Source organism: Ochotona curzoniae, unplaced genomic scaffold (assembly GCF_017591425.1).
Source record: "Ochotona curzoniae isolate NIBS_2020 unplaced genomic scaffold, NIBS_Ocur_1.0 contig_2404, whole genome shotgun sequence".
Lineage (NCBI taxonomy): Eukaryota > Metazoa > Chordata > Mammalia > Lagomorpha > Ochotonidae > Ochotona > Ochotona curzoniae.
Genome location: NW_024465451.1, coordinates 6101297 through 6127360, shown reverse-complemented (window position 1 = coordinate 6127360; position 26064 = coordinate 6101297). Strand labels below are relative to the sequence as shown.

The following is a 26064-nucleotide window of genomic DNA, read 5'->3' as shown; positions in this document are numbered from 1 at the left end:
ATGGTTCCAAATAACCCTCGCCTTACGAGCTTCACAGTTTTGCATTGTTTCACATGAACATAACTGACCGCTGTAACCAAGAGAACACTATGGAAACGGTAGACTTAACTTCCACTGCCAGGTCTTAGTGCTCTCACAGCTTTTGTCTTGCTCTCTGTTTTTTCGTTTACTTATTTATATATTTATTTTTTTTTTCTGTCTTGCTCTCTCATGGATTATTTGCACTGGAAACGTTTGCTGTAAGTTTGTGTAGACTACCAGCCCTATGGAGAGGTTCATGACAAAATAATGAGGATTCCAGAAATAACTCGTTACTAATTGAGTGAATCATCCTGCAACTGGATGCTCCCAGTCCCAGTAAGGACATCAGATAACTGCATTCTCATGAGAGTCCATGAATCAGAACTAGCCAGATAAGGCTCTTGTCAATTCCTAATTCATAAAAGCTATGTGTCAGCATTTATTGTTGCTTTGAATCACTAAGTCTGGGGGGCAATTTGAAATGCAGCGATAAATAAAATAAAATAGGATTTTAATTATTCACTTAAACCTTATTAAGTATCTACTGTATCAGAGATTTTCTTTTTTTCTGGCTTAGAATTTAGAGACCAAAGCTGAGCTCTAAAAGCAGATTCCAGATTAACACAGCGCATGAAACATGAGCATCTCATTACACTGTTTCCCAAACTTCACTAAACTATGATTAAGAAATTAAAAGAATAAAAAAAGAGATATAAACAGAAGGATGTGAGAACAAAATAGGAAAATCATCAGTGTTCTGGAAGATGGAAAGCGGGTAAGTTGTAACTGACAAAACAGATCCATGAAAATGGTATCAAGAACCACTATACTTACACAATTGAACCCTCAAAAGGCATAAGGGGCAGTGCCAGGTACCTTTGATGCTGGTGGGCGAAGGATGGGGGTGGTAGTTTGAGAAGCAGATAGGACCCTAGATCTCGTGACTAATTCCACGCTGCAGAATTCCTTCTTTGCATAAATCTGAAACGTTTATGTTGTAAAAAAAGTACAATAAAAGCCCTCTGTACACACCCTCTCAACAGTACCAAAAACAAAGGATTAAATGACAGTAAACACACTGACCACTGAATTCAGAAGTTCTACCAGCCAGAATCACCAACTCTGCTTCCAGAAGATAGGTAACCAGAATGCTACCCTACGGGCAGAAGTCTGGAAGACTCACCAACGGACAACTTAATCAGCTAAGAGGAGATGAAAGGAATGAGAATTCTCCAACTTCAGACCACTGAAGTCACCTATAATGAAACTCAGACAAAAGGCTTCAGCTATACAATAGAAGAGAGAGATAAAAACAAACAAAAAGGAATTCTGGTGGAGTGTGAGCATGTACAATAACCACAAAATAGTGTGCTCACTAAGCTAGAGACTGCAACTGTGCCATAAAAACATAAAATTCAGCAAATAGGAGCAGTGAAACCCCCCCCCCCAAAAGGGTTAGAATATGAAGTTGAGTAAATTTTCCAGAAGGTAAACCAAGAAAATAAAAAGATCTTGGATACATATTTAAGATGGATGACTTTTATAATATATGAATTAAACAAATCTCAATATAGCTATTTAAAAATCTGGAGTAATGCTGTTAAGTGTCTGAAAGAAAATCTCAACATGGAAATTCAGTTGATGCACAACTGAAATTTGCTGATAATAATTTTGTAATATGTAAGCTATCACGATTTGAATTTTTTGCTTATGAGGCATCTGAAAACTAAAGAAAAAGGAGGGGCAAGTGTAGAAAAGCAAAGAGAGTAACACAGAAGCAAGACAAAAGGAATTCCCTGGGCTGACACTGCATTGTGATCTCTAGACCACTCTATCCCAAAATGTCAAGGGTACACCCAACCAGACCGAAATGGCATGAATCAAGAATGAGACAGAATGAAGGCTAACACTGAGATCTTAATTATACTGTTTTTCTATCTATTTCTTCCTGTACTTTTTAAAAAAGATTTATTTATGAATTTATTTATTTGAAAGGCAGAGTAATAAAAAGAAATCTTCCATCTACAAGTTTACTTTCCAAATGTTCACAAGGCCAGGTTTGGGCTAGACTTCTGCCAGGAGCTAGAAATTCTATCCTAGTGTCTTACATGGATGGCAGAAACCCAAGGACTTGGGGCATCTTCTAGCTGCCTTTCCAGTACTTGCAGAAAGCTGGATGGGAAGTATGCAGAAGCTGGGACTTTTTTTTTTTAAAGATGTATTTTTTTTTTTACATGAAAAGCAGATTTATAGACAGAAGGAGCGATAAAGAGATCTTCCATCTGCTGGTTCATTCCCCAAATGGCCACAATGGCCATACTTGAGCTGATCCACAGCCAGGAGGGAGGAGGCAGGAGCCAGGAGCCTCTGCCAAGTCTTCCAAGTGGGTTCAGAGGCCCAAGGAATAGGGTCATCCTCTACTTCTTTCCCAGGCCATAAGCAGGAACTAGATAGGGAGTGGACCAGCTGGGACATGAACCAGCCCTCATAATGCATTCTGGGGCCTTAGGTGGAGAAGGATTTGTTGAGCGACAGTGCCAGTCTCTGAATTGGCATTCTGATATCAGATGCCAGCATCACAAGAAGCAAGTCCTTACACTGTTTTTCTAATGTGTGGGCAGACTACCTGAGCCAGCCTGACCCATTTTTAGCTGCCTTGCCTGACCAAATGCTAATAACCTGCCTAAATCCTCTGGTAACTCTCATTATACTTCCTAAAAATGCTTTTTTTTTTTTTTTTTAAGATTTCTTTATTTTTATTGGAAAGTTAGATATACAGATGAAGATCTGTCTGTTGATTCACTCCCCAAGTGGTCAAAATGGCTGGACCTGAGCCAATCTAAAGCCAGGAGCCAGGAGCCTCTTCCTGGTCTCCCACAAGGGTGCAGGATACCAAGGCTTTGGGTAGTCCTCGACTGCTTTCCCAGGTGATAAGCAGGGAACAGGATGGGAAGTGGGGCTCTGGAATTAGAACTGGCACTCATATGGGATCCTGGTGCATGAAAGGCAAGGACTTTAGCTCTTAGACTACTGCACTGGGTCCAATGTGTTTTGTTTTAAGCTACTTCTGAAATGGCTAATTAGAACATTGTAAAATAAAATTATTTCTTAATGTTAGTTATAAATGAACTGAAGAAAATCATAAAATAAGCTATAATTGTGATTAATGAATTATTTACTGGGAGTCTGTTTTACTTAAAAAGAAAGTAAATTGGGCCCAGCAGCGTGGCCTAGCGGCTAAAGTCCTCGCCTTGAATGCCCAGGATCCCTTATGGGTGCCGGTTCATATCCCGGCAGCCCTTCTTCCCATCCAGCTCCCTGCTTATGGCCTGGGAAAGCAGGTGAGGATGGCCCAAAGCCTTGGGACCCTGTACCCGCATGGGGGACCCGGAAGAGCTCCTGGCTCCTGGCTTCAGATCAGCGCAGTACCAGCCGTTGTAGCTCACTTGGGGAGTAAATCATCAGATGGAAGATCTTCCTCTCAGTCTCGCTTCCTCTCTGTATATCTGCCTTTCCAATAAATAAATAAATCCTAAAAAAAAAAGTAAATTAAGTTTGAACTTTTCACTCTGGAAGACCAGAGACCTGGAAGAAGCCCTATGGGCTCCTGGCTTTTACAGCCATTTTGGGATGACCCAGTGGACAGATGACCTCTTTCTCTGTGTCTACATGTGTATTTCTCAAACTCTGCTTTTCAAATAAATAAAATATGAATATAAAAAAAATCTATCAATTTATGAATTTTAAGATATCTTTCCAACCAGGCTGGACTGCAACATCCATTGGTTGCAGTGGAAGTTGGGGTTGAAAACAGAACCAACCCAGCAATTGCAACCACCAGCTGATTGGGGCGATGGACGGTGCCAGGCCCTGTACTTGCTAGCACATACAAGAAGTTTCTTTGGAGATCTCCCTAATCTAAATGCTGGACTCAGAACCCTAACGAAGAAAAGGGAGAAGACAGAACAGGTCAACCAACCATCTCAGCTATGATGGACTATGTCAATCAGTGGATTTTTCAAAGACCTCATAGTGCTTGGAGTGGCAAGATTGACAGCAATTCATAACTGTTGCAATATCAAAGCCACTTGAACAAGAACCTCAGAGCATGCCCTACATCCGGGACCCGGGGAGGGTGGGAAATTGGGTGGGCCTTTTCCCTTAATATCCCCCTTTAAACATAAAGGTAACAATATGGAAAACATACTAGTATTATCCACTTTCCTGTAGCCCTTGAACCTTCTTAATCTAATTAACTATGTAAAGATTGTCAAAATAAAATTTTATATATTTAAAAAAAATTTAAAAAATCAATTGACAAAAAAAAATAAATAAATAAAATTTAAAAAAAAAGATACCTTTCCATTCAGGAACGTTGAAATGTTTTTTAAGAAGTCTTACATTAAAAAAAAAAAAAAAAAAAAAAGAAGTAGTCTTACATTGGCAAAATCCAGCAAGTTTAATTACAAAGTTTAAAATACATTAACTACCATTAACATAATTATTATCAAGACAAGTCACAACTGGAGAAAATAATATCACTCCCTTTCTTAACAGTTTCCATGCTTGACTCTCCTGCCAATTTCACCCAACTCCCATCTGCCTCCTCCTTCAGGGAAACTGTCCTCAAACACTGAGATTCTTGTTATGTGTTTCTTCTGCATTTGATATGCTGCAGAAGAGAATATTATTTTGTTTAGCTAAGTACACCAATTCAAAGGTTGCAAACTCAAAGTTACAAAAATAATAAACGAAATGTAAACAAGGGCTCTGAAGAATATTTTTTTTCTTCTTATTTGTCAGAGCAGTATTACATTTTACTGGCAACAAGCAAATAAACCCTTAGTATAGTCATAATGAAAACAGTGGTGGCAGTTTCTCAGAAAATTAAAAATAGCACTACCATATGATTCAGCAATCTGAGTTTACCTCCAAGGGAAATCTGAAACTGTCATCTTCAAGAGACATCTGCTCTTCCAAGTTCACGTAGCATTTTTCACAATGGCTGGGTATGGAAACAAGTGTCCATCAATAGGTAAGTGGACAAAAGCATATGCAGTATTATTATATGTAATGGAATACTATTCAGTCTTAAAAAATGGTCCTGCGCCAGCACCATCTGGTGCTCTGGAGAACCTGGGTAGATGTAGGACGGACTAGGCTAGGTCTCTGTCCCTACTGAGCCATGTGTGAGCAGTGCCTGGGTATGGATAAGCCTTGGCTGGGCTGAAACATCCAACAGTAAGAACCAGAATGGGCTGAAGGGCAGCAAGGAGGGCTGGCCCATGGAACCACCACTATGCACAAGATCTGGCATAGACAGAGGTTCTGATGGAGTAGCTTGAGACACTCCTCTGTTGGGTCATGGTCCTTGCAGATGAGCACAAGAACCACAACAGGGAGCAACCCAGACCAGGCCAGAGAAAGATACCTACCAGCATACATTTGGCACAGGTTGGGGAAAGACCAGGTTGAACCAGTTCACATCACCTGCTAACGAATCCGAGCACCAGAATACAGTACGGGTTGGACCAGGTTTCGTTGTAACAAAAACCAGCGTACATTACGGTATGCTGAGTTGAGCCGTATCAGATGTGGCCGCAGCTCCCAACCAGCACACATGAGAACAAGGGAGGGAGGGGGCAAAGCTGGCAGGGGGAATGGGAGCTCCCTTGATGGACAACCACTCCCACTAGAGAGCGTGGGTTGGGATGGGGGCAGAACAGACCAGGCAGAGCTGCAACACCTGTGGGCCTTACGTGAGTTAAATCAGGGAAAAGCCAGGTTGGGCTGACTGCTCCAACTGGTGCAAGCAAAAATTAAAGTGGGTGAGGGTTGTTTGGGCTTTGCCACAGCATCAGCTGGCAGAGGCTGGCACTGGGGGCTAAATCTGTCAAGTTAAACTCCAGAACCACCTGGAGAGTGCATAGTCAGGGAGTGGGAGTGGCCCAGTAGGGAAATAGTGGGCTCCTCCCTCTTGGGTTACCATTCCCATTGGAGAGCATGAAAACCAGGACAGGGACAGGGGTGGCTAGACAGAAAGGCATCCACCAGTATGTGTGTGGACTGGATAGTGGGGTTGGTTGGGTTGAACTAGGCTTCATTACTCACTGACATGTGTGACAGCTAAATGGGATGTAGGACAGACTGAACAAGTCTGCAGTACATAGTGGCAAGCATGGGAACCAGGACAGGGGGCTGGCCTGGTGGTTGATTTGGGGAGTGTCGCTCCGACTAGGGTGTAGCTCCCACTGGTTTGTGTGAGGGCCCAGTATGAAGTGGTCAGGATTGGGCTGGACTGCAATATCCATTGGTACCAGTGGAAGACAGGGATGGAAACAGAACTGACCCAGCAATTGCTATGACGAGCAAGTGTATAAGGTGATTGGGGCAACGGGCTGTGCCGGACCATGTACTGGCAAGCACATATAAGAATCAGTTCTGGGATCACCTCAGACGAAGTTTCTTTGGAGAACCTTCAACTGAACTGCTGATCTCAGAAACCCAACCATGAAGAGACTATGTCAGCCAATGGATTCTGAAGAGATTTCATCGTGCTTGGAACAGCGAGACTGACAGCAATTCAGAAGTGTTGAACTATCAAAATTGCTTGAGCAGGACCCTTGGAGCATGGCCCACACAGGGGACTAGGAGACCAGGGATGGGTGGAAGGCTGGGTGGGGCTTTTCCCTTTGTTTCTTCCCTTATCCCAGATACAGGGGAAAAATGATATTAGTGTGGGGGAAAAAATGGTTCTGCGATTTGTGACAGCATGAATGAATTTGCATTGTGTTAGGTGAACTAAGCACATAAAGAAAAATAAATGCTTCATAATGTCACTTTTAAGATATCTACAAAAGCTGAGCTTGTAGAAACAGAGAAGAGTGGTAGTCACAAGCCATTGGAAGGTACAAAATGGGGAGATGCTGGGGAAAGGGAACACACTTTTCATTCTAAGTTCTGGAGACGTAGTGCACAACAAGATGAATAAAATGAATAACTGATGTTTTGAATACTAGCTATTTGCTGAGAGCAACATCTCAAGCATTCCTATCTCATATGCATACCAAAAGCAACTCAGAGGTAACTATGTGAAGTGATACATTTGACTAACCTGATGGTAGTAATTTTTTTCAATGTATACATATTATTAAATGTCATGCTGTATACCTTAAATATACACAGTTTTAAGTGTCAATAATATCCAACAAAAGTGGGAAAAAATACCCATCTAAACATTTCAGACTATAATTTCATTTCATTATCTCATCTTTTGAATAGAAGATCTTATTTGTTTCCTTCAAAATAGCACAAATCACTGTGCATACAAATACTTTGATAGTTTTCTTCAACACCCACCCTTTTTGTTCATCTCTGTTCCTTATATCAGCCAACTCCCTCCATTTTCACAAAGGGAACTAGAATTATGAAATAATTTTCAGTATTACCTCCTCTATGTTTTTATAACTTCACTGATTTTATAATAAGTATATAATTTTTTTGTTTTAAATTTATGTAAACAATAATGTATCCTTTTGTTCTTTACTCTCCCCCCTAATACTATTTTAATAAGCCATACTGATACAGAGATCTGGTTCATCCATTTAAAGTACACTGCACAGTGCTATGTAGCAATTTATGTACTATGTATTCATTCTCTTATTTCTATGAAGCGAGTTTATTTCTAAATTTCTGCTACACATGAAGTGCCTCAGGCACCTACTAAAGTATGTCTAAAATATGAGTTATAAATTATGTGAAGTTTCAGGCCCGGTGCAATAGCCTCATGACTAAATCCTTGCTTTGCTTCTTTTGGAATCCCATATGGGTGCAGGTTTGTGTCCCAGCTATTCCACTTCCCATCCAGCTCCCAGCTTGGGGCCTGGGAAAGCAGTAGAGGATGGCCTAAAGTGTTGGGATCCTGCACCAGTATGGGAGACACAGAGGAAGCTCCAGGCTCCTGGCTTTGGATTGGCTCAGTTCTGGCTGTTGTGGCCACTTGGGGAATGAACCAGCGGACAAAAGATCTTTCTGTATCTCCTTTTCTCTGTATGTCTGCCTTTCCAATAAAAAAAAAAGTTATGTCACTTTTTCAATATAATGGAAACTGTTCTCCAAAACATCTGTGCCAAATTACACTTCTTCCAATAGTGATTTGTGAGATTCTTTTGTTTCATCCTCACCAGCATTTGGTACTTTATAAGTCTTTCATTTTTATAAATGCTATATACATGAAGTGGTTTCTTGCTGATTTCATTACTTATACACTACTGAGTCCGTGAAATCTTATCACATATTTTTTGGTTATTTAAGTTCCCTCTTCTAAGAACCACCGATTTTTCTATTCATATATTAATTTTGCAAAGCCCTCGATTTTGTCAGTATGAAATGTTCTTTCTTCTAGTATTTTAACTTTATGGCATCTTGTACCAAACAAATTTATGTAGTAAGCTCACTGATATTTTACATTCATGTTTTGTATTTTGTTAAGTGTTAGAGATATTCTTTTATTATTATTATTTTTAAAGATTTACTTATTTTTATTGGAAAGGCAGATATACAGAGAGGAAGCGAGACTGAGAGGAAGATCTTTCATCCGAACTTGCTGAGTCCCATGGACTGCACTGGTCCTGCAGGAAAATAATACCAACTGTCGCATCCTGCAAGTCAAAATAGGTGCGTGTGGCACCCAGACATAACGTCCAACAGATTCCGACAAGATCAACGCCACCAACAACCTAGCTATATAGGCTACCTGATGCCTCTCTAATCCTGGGACCTGCTCCGACCAGAAGTGGGAGAAAGGTTGCAGAAACAACGGTGCAGCCTCAGCACAGTATCACAGGGGGTGGAGAGTGGTGAGCCGAGAGCTGGGGCTGTGGAGACCACGGTGGAAATCTGACATAAGAACCCACACCTGGAACTCGCTGGAGGTTGTGGCACAAGTGGCTGCAAGCAAAAAGTTGTGTATCAACTGCAATAAGTAAAATCACATTGTAGACCTGTGGGTGACACAGCTTCTGAAACCTGTCCCAAGGAGAAGACTCTGCTAACCAGAAGTGCAATGACCAAGAGCAAAAGAAGAACAAAGGCACAATGAGTATTACTGAAAACGCCCCTGCAAAGGAGCAAAATCCTATGCCAACCTCAGAGTTAACTGAGGAAGACATGGAGAAATTGGGGGACACAGAATCCATAAGACTCATTTTAAAGATTCTGGTCAAAAATGAGAAGCACATGCAAGAGTTCAAAGAATTTAAGCAACCAATAAAGCAAATCAAAGCTGATATATCAGAAATTAAGAACACAGTAGAGCAAATTACAAGTACAGCGGAGAGTCTCCAAACTAGAATGTAGCAAGCAGAAGAAAGAATCTCAGAATTGAAAGATATTTCCTGTCATCAGGGGGAAGCAAACAAAAAGCTGGAAGCAGAGCTGGATCAGGCCAAAGAAAGTATTCAAGAATTGAAAGACACTATTAAGAGGCCAAATATAGAGTTATGGGAGTCCCAGAAGGTACAGAAAAGAGAAGCTGAGTCTGCAAATGTATTTAATGAAATAATAAAGGAAAATTTCCCTAATATAGAGAAAGAATTGGGAAACAAGATGCAGGAGGGGCACAGAATTCCCAACAGGCTTGATCAAAAGCGATCTTCACCAGACACATGATCATCAAGCTCTCTTCAATTGAACATAAGGAAAAGATCCTTAAATGTGCATGTGACAAAAATCAATTGACATATAAAGGAATGCCAAACAAACTCACAGGAGATCTCTCACAGGAAACTCTACGGGCAAGAAGAGAATGGAGTGACATATTCCAGATTCTAAAAGAAAAAAAAATTGTTGGCCTAGGATAACATATCCAGCAAAGCTTTCCTTTGTCTTCAAAAATGAAATAAAATTCTTCCATAGTAAAGGAAAGTTAAAACAATTTGCCTCTTCCAAACCTGCCATACAAATGATACTTCAAGATGTTCTCGACAAAGAAGAACAGCACCTACCAAAACCAAAGGCAAACGGGAAGAACATCCCAGTAAAATGACAACAGAAGACTAAACCAATGAACAACCCATTCCTAAAATGTAGGACCAAAGTTCCACCATACACATTAAACTCTGAATGTAAATGGCTTAAGCTCAATCAAATGTCATAGATTAGTAGACTGGATTAAAAAACAAAACCCATCTGTTTATGGTCTGGAGGAGACACACTCCAACAAAGATCAGCGGAAACTCTATCACATGGGTTTTGTTGTTTTCTGTTAGTTTCATCTCTTCAAAACACTTTCTTCTGATTAAATCATTCAATGACTCGTAGATCATGCAGTGGCATCATTTTCTTCAAGAAGGTTCTTGATTTTCATTTCTTCAGCTACACGTTAGTCATTTAATAGCATGTTATTTATCTTCTTGGTGTTGTTAATTTCTTTTTTCTCCCTGATGTTGATTTTGTTTTGTGGCTCTTCATTTAAGGGGATGTATAGTAGCTGTGTAATGGAGACTGTCATGTTATTTAACTTCATGGCATTGTAAATTTCTATTTTTCTTTCTATTGTTAATTTTGTATCATGACTTTGCATTTAAGGGTATGTACAGTAGCTGTGAAATGGAGACTAACATCCAGATGTGAGGATGCAGTGTAGTATGCATTTTTGCTTCCAAAGATGAACTTACAATGAAACTGTTTACTGTATCTTGACAATAGGATTCTGGACTCTCTGCCACTGTCCATGCCCGCAATGATGGACATATGACTGAGTATGAAGAACTATATGTTAGTAATGATATAGAGGAACTAAGTGGGGGGAGGGAATTGGTGAGGGGATAAGGAAATATGGAACTGTATCATAAAATGATAATAAAAACAATAAAACATTTTTTAAAAAAGACTTCCTATTATTCCTGTCATAGCCCTAAAGTCCCTTCTAATAGTTTTTGTAAAACACATCTCATTCAAATTGGAGCAAAAAGGTAGTTAAGTATCCAAAGAAAGATACCACAACAAAATGTAGAAAAGCAGGGCAAAATCTCTGACAGAGAACTCAACAGACACTAGCACCACAAAACAAGAAAATCTCAGAGCAGAAATTTAATAACTCACGGAAGAAATACAGTAAACAGGAGGAAGTGAAACATCTTTGCAGGAAAAAGATGAATGAAAAGGACTTTTTAAAATCTAAAAATAAAGACTATGAGGCTAGCATTGTGGTGTAGTGGGCTACGGCATTGCTTGCAAAGCCAGCATTTCACATTAGCATGGCACCTCTGAGTACCAGGCGCTTGCTTCAATGTAGCTTTCTGCTAATAAACCAGATAATGTCCCAAGAACTTGGCCCCTGACATCCATGTGAGAGATCAGGTTGGAGTTCCTGGCCCCTGGCTTTGGCCTGGCCCAACATTGGCTGCTATGGTCATTTGTGAAGTGAGCTAGTAGAATGGAAGATTGCTTTCTCTCTGCCTCTGAAATAAATCACAATGTTTTTTTTTTTTTTTTTTTTTTTTTTTTAAAAACTGTAGTGAGCACTGTAAAATAAAGCCACAAAGGATACATTGAGGGGAACAGTGGATAGAAAAAATTTTAAAATACAAGAGTACAATTTTTTAAAGATTTATTTATTTTTATTAAAAAGTCAGATATACAGAGAGGAGGGAAGACAGAGAAAAGATCCTCCACCTGATGATTCACTCCCCAAGTGAGTGCAATGACCGATGCTATGCCGATCTGAAACCAGGACCAGGAACCTCTTCTGGATCTCCCACACAAGTGCAGGGTCCCAAATCTTTGGGCCGTCCTCACCTGCTTTCCCAGGCCACAAACAGGGAGCTGGATGGGAAGTGGAGCTGCCGGCATTAGAACCGGCACCCATAAGGGATCCTGGGCGTTCAAGGCAAGGACTTTAGCTGCTAGGCCATGGCGCCCGGCCCAAAAGTACAATTTTTAAAAATATTTATTTATTCTTATTGGAAAGATTGATTTACAAAGGGGAGAGACTTGTCATTTATCACTCTGTTAACATGCCTGGGAAAGCAGCTGAGGATGGCCCAAGTACTTGGGCCCTTGCATTCAAGTGGGAGACTTGGAAGAAGCTCCACTGGGCCATTTAAGAAGTGAACCAAATGAATGACAGTACACTCTCTCTGTTTCTCCTCCTCTATTTGTAACTCTGCTTTTCAAATAAATACACGTATACATTAAAAAAAAAAAATTCCTTAGGGCCCAGTGCAAGGTGGCTCAATTGGCTAATCCTTTGTCTGCAAGCAATGGGATCCCATAGCGATTCCAGTTCAAGTCCTGGCTGCTCCATTTTCCATTCAGCTCCTTGCTTTTGGCTTGGGAAAGCAGCAGAGGATGGTCCAAAGCCTTGGAACCCTGCCTTCAGATGGGAGATCCAAAGGAAGCTCCTGGCTTCAGATAGGCTCAGCTCTAGCCACTGTAGCTATTTGGAGAGTGAACCAGTGGATGGAAGTTCTTTCTGTCTCTACTTTTCTCTATAAATCTAGCTTTATAAATAAATAAATAAATAAATAAATAAATAAAATGCCTTAAGGAAATAAAAATAATTTTGAACAAATATGTTTCTGGATAGACTCAATACCTTAACAATGTCTCTTATTTCTAAGTTGATTTATAAATTTAATGACTTTTAAATAAAAATAACAACCTATTCTCTTTAGGGGTTTCTAACATACATAAGCTACAGTATGAGAGGCCTTGAAAATTCTGGAAAAAGAAAATGAGATTAGCCCTACCAAATCTTAAAAAGTCACAACAAAAGTCAGCGACTAACACATATGTGTATATGTGTGTGACAACAGATAAACTTCTGCATGGTAAAATAAACCAAACTCCGCAGAGCCAAAGGTCAAAAGACAAACAACAACTTAAGTGTTATATCTGTAACTCATGTAATCGCCCAATTCAGACTGTACCCTAAGGGGCCTGTGAAAGTCCTTGCCAATGATACCTATGCCCAATATTGGAGTGCTGCTTGCATTATCAGGTGCTCTGCTCCCTATAATGCACTAGGGAGGTAGTGGAAGACGGATTCTGCCATCCCCAAGGGAGACCTAGATGGAGTTCTTGCGCTAGGCTAGCTCTGGCTGCTGTGCTCATTTGGGCAGTGAATCAGCAGATGAAAGCTAGTTCACGCCTGAACACACTCTCTCTCCTCCGTCACTCTGACATTCAAATAAATAAAATAAATCTTGGAAGCTGTTGTGGTGGTATACACTTGGCATATCTGCATCCTACTGTAGGAGTGCCTGGGTTCAGGTCCTGCTCTTTTTTTTCTTTTAATAAAGATTTATTTTATTTTTATTGGAAAGGCGGATATGCAGAGAGGAAACACAGAGAGGAAGATCTTCCGTCCGATGATTCACTCCCAAGGCAGCCGCAACGGCTGGAGCTGAACCAATCCATAGCCAGGAACCTCTTATGGATCTCCCACACGAGTGCAGGGTCCCAAATCGTTGGGCCATCCTCGACTGCTTTCCCAGGCCACAAGCAGGGAGTTGGATGGGAAGCGCGGCTGCTGGGATTAGAACCGGTGCCCATATAGGATCCCGGGTGTGAAAGGGAGGACTTTAACCACTGCGTCATCGCGCCAGGCCCCAGGTCCTGCTCTTTTATTGTCTCCAGCTTCCTGCAAATGTATTCCCTGGGAGACAGCAGGTAATGATTCAAGCACTTTGATCTTTGCTGTCCACATGGAAGACCTGGATAAATTCCTTGTTCCAAGATGTGACTTGGCCCTGCACTGGGTGTTGGTGCATTTGAGAGTAAATGAGCAGACAGAACATTTCTCTTTTTGTCTTTACTCTGTCTCTCAAAACAACAACATCAATAACAAAGTTACTTTTATCCCTAACCCATCAATCTCACTTCAAAGAAATTATGTTAGATATATCTAAATATATCTAAATATATGTATATAACATATATATATATATGTTCTGATGTGAAAAAATGATTAAACAGTCCTAGTATTTGTATCTAGGGACTGGTAAATACTCCCTCCTTGTGTGAGCATTTGGCTAAATTGTTAAGACATCCACTTCCCATAGAGTGCCTGAGTTTGACATTTAGCTCCAGCTTTAGCTCCTGAAACCAGCTTCCCACTAATACAGACCCTGGGAAGCAGTGGTGATAACTCAAGTGCCTGGGTTCTTGCTACCTGTGTGGGAGATCTGGATTAGTTCCTTGCTCCAGGATTCAGCCAGCCATTTGGGAAAGTGAACTGTATATAAGTTCTCTGAAATTAAGAGAGAAAAGTTAAAAACAGAGTCTGGCAGCGTGGCCTAGCGGTTAAAGTCCTCGCCTTGAATGTGCCGGGATCCCATATGGGCTCCAGTTCTAATCCCAGCAGCTCTACTTCCCATCCAGCTCCCTGCTTGTGGCCTGGGAAAGTCAAGGACGGCTCAATGCTTTGGGACCCTGCACCCACGTGGAAGACCCGGAAGAGGTTCCTGGTTCCCGGCTTAGGATCAGCGCAGTACTGGCCGTTGTGGCTCACTTGGGGAGTGAATCATCGGACGGAAGATCTTCCTCTCTGTCTCTCCTCCTCTCTGTATATCTGCCTTTGTAATAAAAATAAAATAAATCTTTTAAAAACAAATTTTTGAAGTGCATATCCCTCCACCTTGAAAATATTTCCACACTGGCAGATACAGCTGAATACAATGAGCATATTATATACTGATGGGAAAGATTCAAGGATCCGCAAAGGAATGGCTTGTTCAGAGTGTCTGTCAGGCAGGAAACATAAGACAAGTCTGGAATATCCTCTTGTGCCATAAATCAACTTTCAAACATTAATGAACTGAAAAATTATCCTTTGATAATCCATATTTAAATCAATTATTTGAGGGCTGGCTGCCTGCAGTGTCAGCATCCCTGTGGGTGCCATTCTAAGTCCTGGCTGCCCTATTTTGATCTAAGTTCCTGCTAGTGGCCTGGGAGAGCAGTAGAGGCTGGCCAAAGTACTTGGACCCCATTATCCACATGGGAGATCTGAAAGAAATTCCTAGTTTCAGCCTGATACAGTCTTGGTCACTGTGGTCATCTGGGGAGTGAACCAGCAGATGGAAGGTCTTTCTCTCTGTCTGCCTAGCTCCCATACTTGCCCTATAACTCTACCTTTCAAAATAATAAAAATAAAATTTTAAAAAAGAAAGTTTATTTGGAATACAATGATTGTTAAATAGAACATGAATAAATAAAAGATTGCAAAATTTGCAGGAGAGATCCCTATATTTATTGATTGTCTGAACCTATGCATTCCTTTTAAATTTGGGACCACTAGATACTGCATACTATACTTCCTAACATAAAATAATACAAAACATTTTAGAATTATTTTAAAACGGATGTCAATCAAGCCTCTAAATCCCAACTTCTATTTTCTAAGGAAATATAGGTGATAGAGGTACACAATAACAACACACACACACACACAAAAGAAAAATTCAGATTTGAGTATATTCTTAATGTGGAGTTACCAAAAGTTTCCGCAATAAGCCAGTTCCGCATACCAAAGGAAAAGAGAGCAATAAACAGTAGAGAAGAAAATGGAATGACTAGATTTTAAAATGCAATTATAACTGAAGATGAGACTTGTTTTAAGATGTGAAGCTTGTTTTAGACTTAGAGTCTAGTTAGACCCAAACAATTAAGAAAAAAAGACATTTGACACAAACAGGGAACTTCAATTATAAAGAGAACGTCAGAGGGTCCAAATATCTTTAATTTTCTGATACGAAAATGACATTGTTGTGTAAGAAAACATCTGCATTAAAAGAAGTACATAGAGGAGTAACAGAGAAAAACAGCATGCTGTCTGGGATTCATCTCCAGCCATTTGGGGAAGAAATGTCACTAAATTAAAGGTGGAAAAATTGTGGCAATCTGAATAATGGCTACACATGTAGCAACATGTCATATCATTCTCTCTACTTATATAAATATTGGTTTAAAAAAAAGCACATTAAAAACAATTGCTTCTGGTACCACATCACACACTAGCAGCAGACACAATACCTGGTGTCAGGTTTCTGTGACCAAAAGACTGTTCTTTCTTTAAATTTCAAATGAAATGATGATTTGTAGAGTTAAAGTAACAAGAATGAGTTAAAGCAGAAAACTGTGTAGATGACTATGTCAAGTCTTTTAAATTTGTTTTTAGGTACTTTTTCAGGTTCAGTAGCATCCCAGAGCAAGTTCTATATAGAGGCTTTTAAAATGAAAAGTATTATGACAGGATACCAGTACATGCAATTATGTATAACATTTTCATAGGCCATATAGCAATCAGCTGACCAATATGGAATATGGCTTTAGTTTTCTTACCATCAATATTAAGCATCATTTTCCACATGGCGGGCCGAACAGATTGATGGAATCCAAACCATACTTCCCTGCCCCCTCCTAGAGGGTGGTCATATCCTTCTGGAGCTGAGAAAAAGGAGCGCCCCACAGGTGTGTATCTACAAAAATTAAAACAGCATGTTTAATTCTTTCTGTCTCATACCACATTTAAATCTGAAGAACAGGGAGGACTAAATCACAGACAGTTTACCATTATGACTCTAGAAACCCACATAGTTCTCAAACCTGTGAAGGCATGAAGTAGCCTTCATAAATTAATCATCCCTCAGTATCTTTCACCGAAAGTCTCGGTTTGCAAAACTAATGTTAGTTTGCATAAGAGTAATTTAAAACACTTCCCTACAAATAGACTGAAAAATGTCAACAGCACCAGTTTAAGAACATGTAATTATCAATCAAAATTCTACTTCTCGGACTAACATAATGGCATAGCAGGTAAAGCTGTCACCTATAATGCTAGTATCTCATATGGGTGCTGACTTGATTCCTAGCTGTTCTACTTCCAATCCAGCTCCCTGCTAATCATTTGGGAAAGCAGTGGAAGACCTGGAAGAATTTCCTTGTTCCTGGCTTTGGATCAGTCCAGTTCTGGCCTCTGTAGCCATGTGGGAACTGAACAAGCTGATGGAAGATCTCTCTCTTTCTCTATCTCTCTTTCTATAATTGTTTCAAAAAAAGAAATAAACATTATAAAAAAAATATTTCTGTAAGTATGTTTGTAAGACACAGTATTTTTCTTTAAAAAGATACACTCGCTCTGTATAAATATGAGTATACATACACATGTAAACACATACACATGTGAGCTAACAGTGTGATTAAGAGTAGCGACTTCAAAATAATTTGAGATTGCTATACAAATAGTAAAATTACTTTTAAAAAGCAAGGTGATTGTGCTTGCTTCCGCAGCACATTTACTAAAAAGCAAGGTGATTCATCTAGAGGAAAATATGTGAAAACATACCAGTCAACCAAATTTTATAGCTACTAAGAGAAAGGGTCAGACATTTTTCTTTGAATATGCTAATTAGAATAAGCCGATAATGTGTATCTATTTGCAGATGTTAGAGAACTACTCTGCAACTTCTCTCAATGAATTTATAGATGCATGCTATTCTTGTTCAACTGATATAATCAAAATACCAAAAAAAAAATTTATCCAAGGGAGGTCTGTACAACTCATTCTTAAAAGGAAAATCTTCATATTTAGAATCTAAAGAGGAATAAAAGCCAAAAGAACCCACTTCATGGAGGGCAGATGTCGTAGCACCACATCAACGGCATGGACAGGGTTAGTGCTGATTGGCTTGTCTAACTCCAGTGGCTCAGGCAAGGTCCGTCCTGTCAGTACTTCATGCAGTAGGTGCCAACTCACCCGAGAGACAAATTTGATTGACACTTTGAAAGGTCGATCTTTTCCACCTTCCCCAGGTAATGTAACATCTAAATCTACCTGTTGGTGGGAGAACAGTCAATTGGTAAATGTTGAAAAAGACAAACACAATAACTTCAAGTTTAACTTATAGAGAGATCTAAGATTTAAGCAAAAAGTTTGAAGAAAAATAAGGCAAGGGCTGGTGCTGGGTTATAGCACAGTAAACCTTTGCCTGCAGCCCTGCCATCCCTTACGGCGCAGGAGTAAGTCCTGGCTAATCAACTTTTTTTTAAAGATTTATTTATTTTTATTAGAAAGCAATGTGCAAAGAAAAAGAGAGAAAGAGCCTCCTCCCACTGATTCACTCTCCAAGCACCCGCAATGGCCAGAGCTAAGCTGATACAAAGCCAGGAGCCAGGAGCTTCTTCTAGGGCCTCTCATGTGGATGCAGAGTTCCAAGGCTTTTGGCCATCCTCTACTGCTTTCCAGGCCACAAGCATGGAGCAGCAATGATACTAACTGGTGCCCATTTGGGATCCCAGTATATACAAGGTGAGGATTTTAGCCATTGAACCATCTTGTGCTAGGCCCCGTTTATAAAAATTTAAAAAGGAATGAGGAAGATCTCTTGGAGATTCCATGAAATAATTTCTAAGCCATATTGTTAAATATACAATGTATCAGCATAAAAGATTACCAATATTATGACATCTTCTGTTTGGGAAAGAAGGGGGTAATAAGAAAGCACACTTATCTATTTTGACAAACAGGAAGTATGAAGTGGAAACAAAGAAAGTGGGTTACTTTCAAAAAATGGGAAGAAATGGATTAGAAGAAATAAGGGGGAACAATATTGAGTATATCTTTGGTACAGTTTTAATGTTAGTAAGCATAGTAAAGTTAACTTCATATCGACATTTTTAAATAATCGCAAGAATGGAAGGAAAAATTGTAACTGAATATAGACAGAATCAAATGAACCAAAAATGTATTTCAGATGAAGAAAAAAATAATGCAAGAAATTCTTGAATTCTCTACCCTCAATTTATGGGATGTAGATGAAGAAAAGGCATGTTTTGAAGAACTACATTAAAAACAAAACCTTAAACTTTTAACAGTAGATCTGTCTTATGCAGTAGTATAAAGTAATCCAGAAAGTATTTATGTTAGCATATCCCAAAAAGTTTGTGAAAACTGAATTAAAAGGTATGGTTTATTTGGGTTGAAAATTCTTGAAACTCATGCATTTTTTTCACAACACACACTTTCCATGAACTTTTGAGGACCCCCTCATATGCACTGTATGAATGAGCAAATGAGAAAAAAAATGAATGTTCCTGAGGTACCAGGAAACTGAGTAAAGAATAAAGAAGACACAAATAAGGATGAGGAAAGAAAGAATTCTGGGGATATAAATCAAAATTAGAAGAAAAAATATAAATTCAGGTTTCCAAGAAATATAAATAACTCTTAATATAGAAAGTGTTGTTTCTGGCCTGGTGTGGTAGGCCGGCAGCTAAATGCTCGCCTTGCACACGCTGAGTCCACTTGGGCGCTGGTTCTTATCCCAGCGACCCTGCTTCCCATCGAGCGCTTTGCTTGTGGCTTTGGGAAAGCAACTGAGGATGGCTCAAAGGCTTAGGAACCTGCACCAGCATGGGAGACCCAGAAGGAGCTCCTGGCTCCTGGCTTCGGATTGGCTCAGCTCTGGTTGTTGTGGGCACTTGGAGAGTGAATCAGCGATCGGAAAATTTTTCTGTTTCTCCTTCTGTCTATGGATATGCCTTTTTAATAAAAATAAATGTTTTTTAAAAAGTATTATTTCTATTATGTTTACTTATTTATCTTTTTGGCTTCAGACCTTTGAGATGGCTTACATATACACATACTCTAGTGGCAACGAACATGCCTGGTTTCAAAATTGCTTCTCCAACTAACTGAAACCAAGACCCCTCTGAGAAATGACTGCGGGCACGGTACGACAGCATAACATAGTGGTTAAAGTTCTTGCCTTGAATGTGCTGGGGATCCCATATGGGTGCCATTTCGTATGCCGGCAGCCCTGCTTCCCATCCAGCTCCCTGCCTGTGGCCTGGGAGAGCAGTCGAGGATGGCCCAAAGCCTTGGGACCCTGCACCCGCGTGGGAGACCCAGAGGAAGTGTCTGGCTCTTGGCTTCAGATTGACTGGCTCAGCTCCAGCTGTGGTGGTCACTTGGGAAATGAACCATAGGATGGAAGATCTTCCTCTCTGTTTCGCTTCCTCTGTAAATCTGACTTTCAAATAAAAATAAGTAAATCTTAAAAAAAAAAAGAAAGAAATGGCTATTGCAGGGCTACAGCAAGGGAAATAAGATTAGCCTGGGGTAGCTTATAATGCCAGAAAGTAATGAATTGTTTGTGGGGAAAATGGGTCATATGAAACCCAGGAGACAGCTTAAAGTGGTCCTACTGGTCAAAATTGACACAACTTGGGCAGTCAGCTCAATAAATAAGGCAGAAGAAAATGTTCTCCCTTATAGCAGAATACCAACTTTAAAAATGTAGTCAAAATGACACCATTAGAAAATCAGCACTAATACATAGTAGTGATGATTCCTTTAAGAGTCAGCTGCTATAAAAAGTCCAATGAGACACAGGATGCCTAAAAATATCTTTTATATAAAAATTTAAAACTTCCTGTGATGGGCATATGTGGAGGTACATCAGGTTAATCTGCACTTGGGATGCTCACATTCTATATCCAAGTGTTAGTCTGAGTTCTAGGATCTCCACTTCTGATACGCTTTCCTGCTAATGAATGCTGGAGACAGAAAATCACGACTAAAAGTGCTTGGGCCTCTGCCATCCATGTAGCAGCCTGGATAGAGTTCCATCTAGCAGATGGAAAATCTAGCTTTCTTTGTTTCTGTTGCTCTTTCAAGATGAAAATAAACACACCATCCCCGTTAAGTGACGGCCGTCATGGGCAAGAAGAAGATTGCCAAGCGCTCTAAGATCAAGTCCTTTGGGAAGGTTTATAACTACAACTACCTCACGCCCACAAGGTACTCCGTAGATATTCCCTTGGACAAAACTGTGGTGGACAAGGATGTCTTCAGAGACCCAGTTTTGAAATGCAAGGCCCGGGGGGAGGCCAAGATCAAGTTTGAGGAGAGGTACAAGATTGGCAAAAACAGGTGGTTCTTCCAGAAGATGCTATTTTAGATATATTTTTTGTTCCACTCATTAAAGACTTTTAAAAAAATTCAAAAAATTCTATGCATCAAAAGTCACAATCAAGAGAGAGAAGGCACTCAGAAAAGTGTGAAAAATGTTTGCAAATCATATATTTGATAAAGGGTTAATAAGTAGAATATATAAAGAACTACAAGTCAATAACAATAAAAATGAGTCCAATTGAAAAATGTGAAAAGGGGACTTTGGATCAGCTCAGCTCCAACCCTTAGGCTACTTGGGGAGTGGACTAATGAATAGAAAACTGTCTCTCCCTCTCTCTATAACTGCCTTTTAAATAAAAATCAAACAAATATTAGAAAAATTCTAAAAATTAAAAAAAATGGAAAAAGGACATGAGTTTACATATTCTAAAGACAAATAATAAATGCATAAAAATGTTCAAAATCACTAATCACTGGGGGAACACAAATCAAAGCTATAATGAAATATCATCTAACATCCATTAAGACAGCCACTATGAAGGAAAAAAGACAAGTGCTGGCAATGGATACCGAAAAACTGGAACCACTTCACACTACTGATGGGAATGTAAAACGGTGCAGCCATTTTGCAAAAAAGTATGGTGGATTCCTAAAAAAATTCTGAACAGCAATTCTGGGGCTGGTGGTGTGGCACAACTTGTTAAGCCACCTCATATTCCCATATGAGTGCTGGTTACAGTCTTGGCTGTTCCACTCTAGATCAGCTCAGTGCTAATGTTCCTGGGATGGCAGTGAGAGCCACTCATGTGGGAGCACCAGATGAAGTTTCAGACTCCGGCTTTGGCCGAGTTCAGTCCCAGCTGTTGTTGCCATCTGGGGAGTGACCTTAATGATTGACCTCTTTTTCTAACTCTGCCTTTCAAATAAATAAATAAATTTGTAACGAAAACAGTGGTAAAGCCAGTGCCTGCAGGACAGCATTGCACGTAAGTAGCACTTTGTGTTCCAGGCGCTCTACTCCTGACCCATTTCCCTGCTAATTGATTAGGAAAAGCGGAGGAGGATGGCCCGAGCATTTGATCCTGTGCTACCCATGTGGGAGACCTGAATGAAGCATCTGGCTCCTAGATTTGGCCTGGCTCAGATCTGACCCTTGCAGTCATCTAGGCAATGAACCAGCAGATGGAAGACGTCTCCTTCTCTGTCTCTCTATAAATCTGATCTCAAATAATTGAACAAATCTTTAAAAAACACAAAAAGCAAACATTAATTCATATGATGAACTAATTTCACTTCTGGATATATACTCAAAAAATTGCAAGCAGAGTTTCTGAGATATTTGTATACTCAACTCATTAGGCGAAAGATTTAAACGATTTGAAGAGAAACCAGAGTATGTATACCCAATTCATAGTAGGATTATTTGCAATAGCCAAAAGGTATCTGTTGTCAGATGAATGAACATATACAATTTTGTATAAACACAACAGGAAATTATCCAGTTCTGAAGAAAGAAACTCTTAAGATACTGTTATAATATGGAAAAGCCTTGAGGACATTATGCAAAAATAAATAAGTTAATCACACACACAAAAAACAAATGTATGATTCCACCATAAGGTATCCAGAGTAACTCTAATCACAAAGACAGAAGCAAGGAAGGTGGTTTTCAGAGTGAAAAGAGGAGGCAATGAGAATTATTGCTTAATAGACAAGGAGTTACAGTTTTGCAAGTTAAAGACATTTCTAGAGATGGAAAGTGGTAATGACTATGCAATAATGTGAATGTGTTTAGCACCACTCAATTGTACATCAAATGTAGTTAAGATGGAAAATTTTGTGTGTATGTTGTGTGTATATTATCTAGAGAAAGAAAAATATCTTGGCAGGATAAAAAAATACTTGGCAAATACCAACTGAACTAAATGCTTAAAGTTAACATCACCACTCCTGAAACAAATACATATTACATGCCTCTTGACCCCATGTACTAGTAAGGAAAGAAAACTTAAGTAATATTCCTGTCAAAAACAAATAACCAGAATATAATCACGGGGATATACCAGACAAACTCAGATGGGGGTTCAATTTACAAAATAGTTTGCCTATAATCATGTTACTATCATGAAAGGAGAAAAAATAGATTGTGGAGCTGTTCTCAATTAAAGACTAAAAAGACATGATATTTATTGCTTTAATCCTGGACTTGATTTTTTTTATCAGAGAGGAAAAACCTTCAAGAACACAATTGCAAAAAGTGACAATTAGAATATAGACTGACCAGATAGAAATACTGTATCAATATTGATAATGAAGTTGATAAACTCTTCTTATACTTGTTACTAAAAAACATTAAAACACTAAACATTAGGGCTGGCACTGTAGCACGGTGGGTAATACCACCATCTGCAATTCCATGTGGGCACTGGTTCAAGTCTGGCAGCTCCACTTCTGATGTAGCTTCCTGCTAACGAACTTGGGAAAGCAGCAGAAGAATGCTTGGGCTCCTGCCACCCAGGCGAGATACCCACAGAATTTCAGGCTTCCGGTTTTAGCCTGGCTCAGCCCAGCCACTGTGGCCACCTAAAGAGTAAACCAGAAGATATGTCTCTCCTCCTCTCTCAGTAACTCTGCCTCTGGAAAATCAATGGAGGATGGCCCAAGACCTTGGGACCCTGAAACCACATGGGAGACCCATAAGAGGCTCTTGGCTCTTGGCTTCAGACTGGTTCAGCTCTGGCTGTTGCAGCCACTTGGGGAGTGAGCCAGTGGATGAAAGATCTTGTTCTCTGTCTTTTTCTCTGTAAATCTGCATTTCCAATACAAATAAATAATCTTTTTTAAACAGTTTATGAAAATGTGAGCTATGGAAAATCACATGGTTTTCAATTTTTTCACACCAAAATAAACATTACATTTTTCCACAAAAGCTCTGAAATAGCTTTCATCACATACATACACATGTATATAGTCTTTTTTATTTAGAAAACAGATTTTTATGAGTTTCATAACATGCACAATTTAAAATAACAAATTCATTTAAAAGATGACAATGTAAAAGTATGATAGAATGTCATATCTTACCCCAGTAGTTGCCACAGGAAGTGGATTGGCTGTATAAAGGCTTCTTTTCCCATCATAAACTGGTCTACGGTCTCCAAAAATAGTTACTTTAAAATGCTGAACCATTGAGTCAACCACCTCCCTAAAGTAGGGGAAAAATACATTCATATAACCTTCTGCAAGATGGAATACAAAAATATTAACTAAAGTAATCCTAGCACTACTTAAAGCCATCAAAAATCTAAAAGGCATTTGTTCCTATATGATGAAGTCTTTTGTCCTCACAGTCATGGCACAGGTTACCAAAAATATTGATAACTGTCAAATGACGAAAGGAGTGTCACCCAAGAGAATAAACTAGTGTATTAACTTAACTATTGCAGGACACAGCTGGTACTCAGCTGTGTACAAAGGTACTCATATTCCCTTAAGAAACTGATCCAAAATCCCCATTCACCCTCTTGGATTACGCCATGACATGTTTACCTCTCTTAGAGATATTTTTTCCATTTAACTAAAATAGTACCTAGCATGTTATCGCCATTAAAAACTCAGTCCAGTGAATTCTGATACCCTTCATCTCTACTATCAGTAAGCTTCTGCAAAGCAATCCACACACCAGAAATCTCCAGATTTCTCTGTCCTTTCCATGGCAACCAGCCAGTAAGGATATTTATGAATCTTCCATTTACCCAGCAAATATGGAAAGACAGCCAAGATTTACACATTTTTTTAAAAAAATTATAGACTGTGGTGTTAACATCATGGTTTGTTGGGCTAGGTCTCAGTGTCCAACATGGGTGCTAGTCCATGTCCTGGTTGCTCTACTTCTATCCAGCTTCACATTTATGGCTTGAAAAGCAGTGGAGGATTGCACAAGTTCTTGGGCTCCTTGTGCACTCACAGAAGAAGCTCCTGGTTCCTAATTGGCTCGGCTCTAGCCATTGTAGCCATTTGGGGAGTGAACCACTGGATAGAAGATTTCTCTCTCTACTTTTCCCTTGCTCTATAATTCTGCCTTTGAAACTAAAATATTTTTTAAAAGTTATAGATTATGTAGAGAATGACCCCAAATTTCCATAAATCATATTTTAAAACAAGATATCTATAAAACATGTACTAAACAGGTACATTGTCATCTCTGGAGAGGAAAGTAATGGGGTCACAGGGTGACTTTTGTTTCTGAAATCTAAATATAACACAAAAAGAGTAACTCACTAATATAATTTAAAATATACTTAAGGCATTAGAATTGGGCACAGCATGATGGCCTAGTGGATAAATCCTCACTTTGCAAATGCTGGGGTTTCAAATGTGCATCAGCTTGTGTCCCGGCTGCTCCACTTCCCATCCAGCTTCTTGCTTATGGCCTGGGAAAACAGTAAAGGATGGTTCAAAGCCTTGGGATCCTACACCTGCGAGTGAGACTCAAGGGAAGCTCCTGGCTCCTGGCTTCAGAGTAGCTAGGCTCTGGCTGTTGCAGCTACATGGGGGAATGAAGCAGCGAACAGAAGATCCCTGTCTTTCCTTCTCTCTGTAAATCTTTTCAAGAAAAATTAAATAAATCTTAAGAAAAAGATTTATTTATGTATTTATTTATTTTTGGAAAGGCAGATTTTCAGAGGACAGACGGAGACAACAATCTTCCATCCACCGGTTTATTCTCTAGGTAGTTGCAAGGGCTGGAGCTGAGCTGAGCTGAAGCTAGGAGCCAGAAGCTTCTTCTAAGTCTTCCATGCGGTGCAGGGTCTCAAAGCTTTAGGCTGACCTGGACTTCTTTCTGGGTCTACAAGCAGGAAGCTGGATGGGAAGTAGAGCATCCGGGATACAAACTGGGACCCATATGGGATCCCGGCCCATGCACGGCGAGGACTTTAGCCACTAGGTTATCATGCTGGGCCCCATAAATAAATCCAAATTAAGCCCAGCCATTTGAGGAAGACTAAAAAAATAAACCAGCACTTTCTAGCTAATGTGTCAAACTCAGAGCAATTTTTTTCTATATGATACAAAATTTCTACTTTTCCTTTTAAATTTTGTTTTGCTGAAACTAACTGCAA

The 26064-nt window shown here is 39.6% G+C and overlaps 1 protein-coding gene across 1 annotated transcript in view; it reads right to left on the bottom strand.

Moving 5' to 3' along the window:
- AGO3 (argonaute RISC catalytic component 3) overlaps window positions 1-26064 on the bottom strand; it is a 103113-nt gene that overhangs the window by 50320 nt on the left and 26729 nt on the right. The window contains exons 3-5 of the mRNA XM_040974199.1: window positions 24026-24146; window positions 17652-17860; window positions 16369-16505 (exon numbers count right to left, since the gene is read on the bottom strand). Of these exons, the coding sequence (XP_040830133.1) occupies window positions 16369-16505; window positions 17652-17860; window positions 24026-24146 (467 nt within the window). The remainder of the gene's footprint in view (window positions 1-16368; window positions 16506-17651; window positions 17861-24025; window positions 24147-26064) is intronic.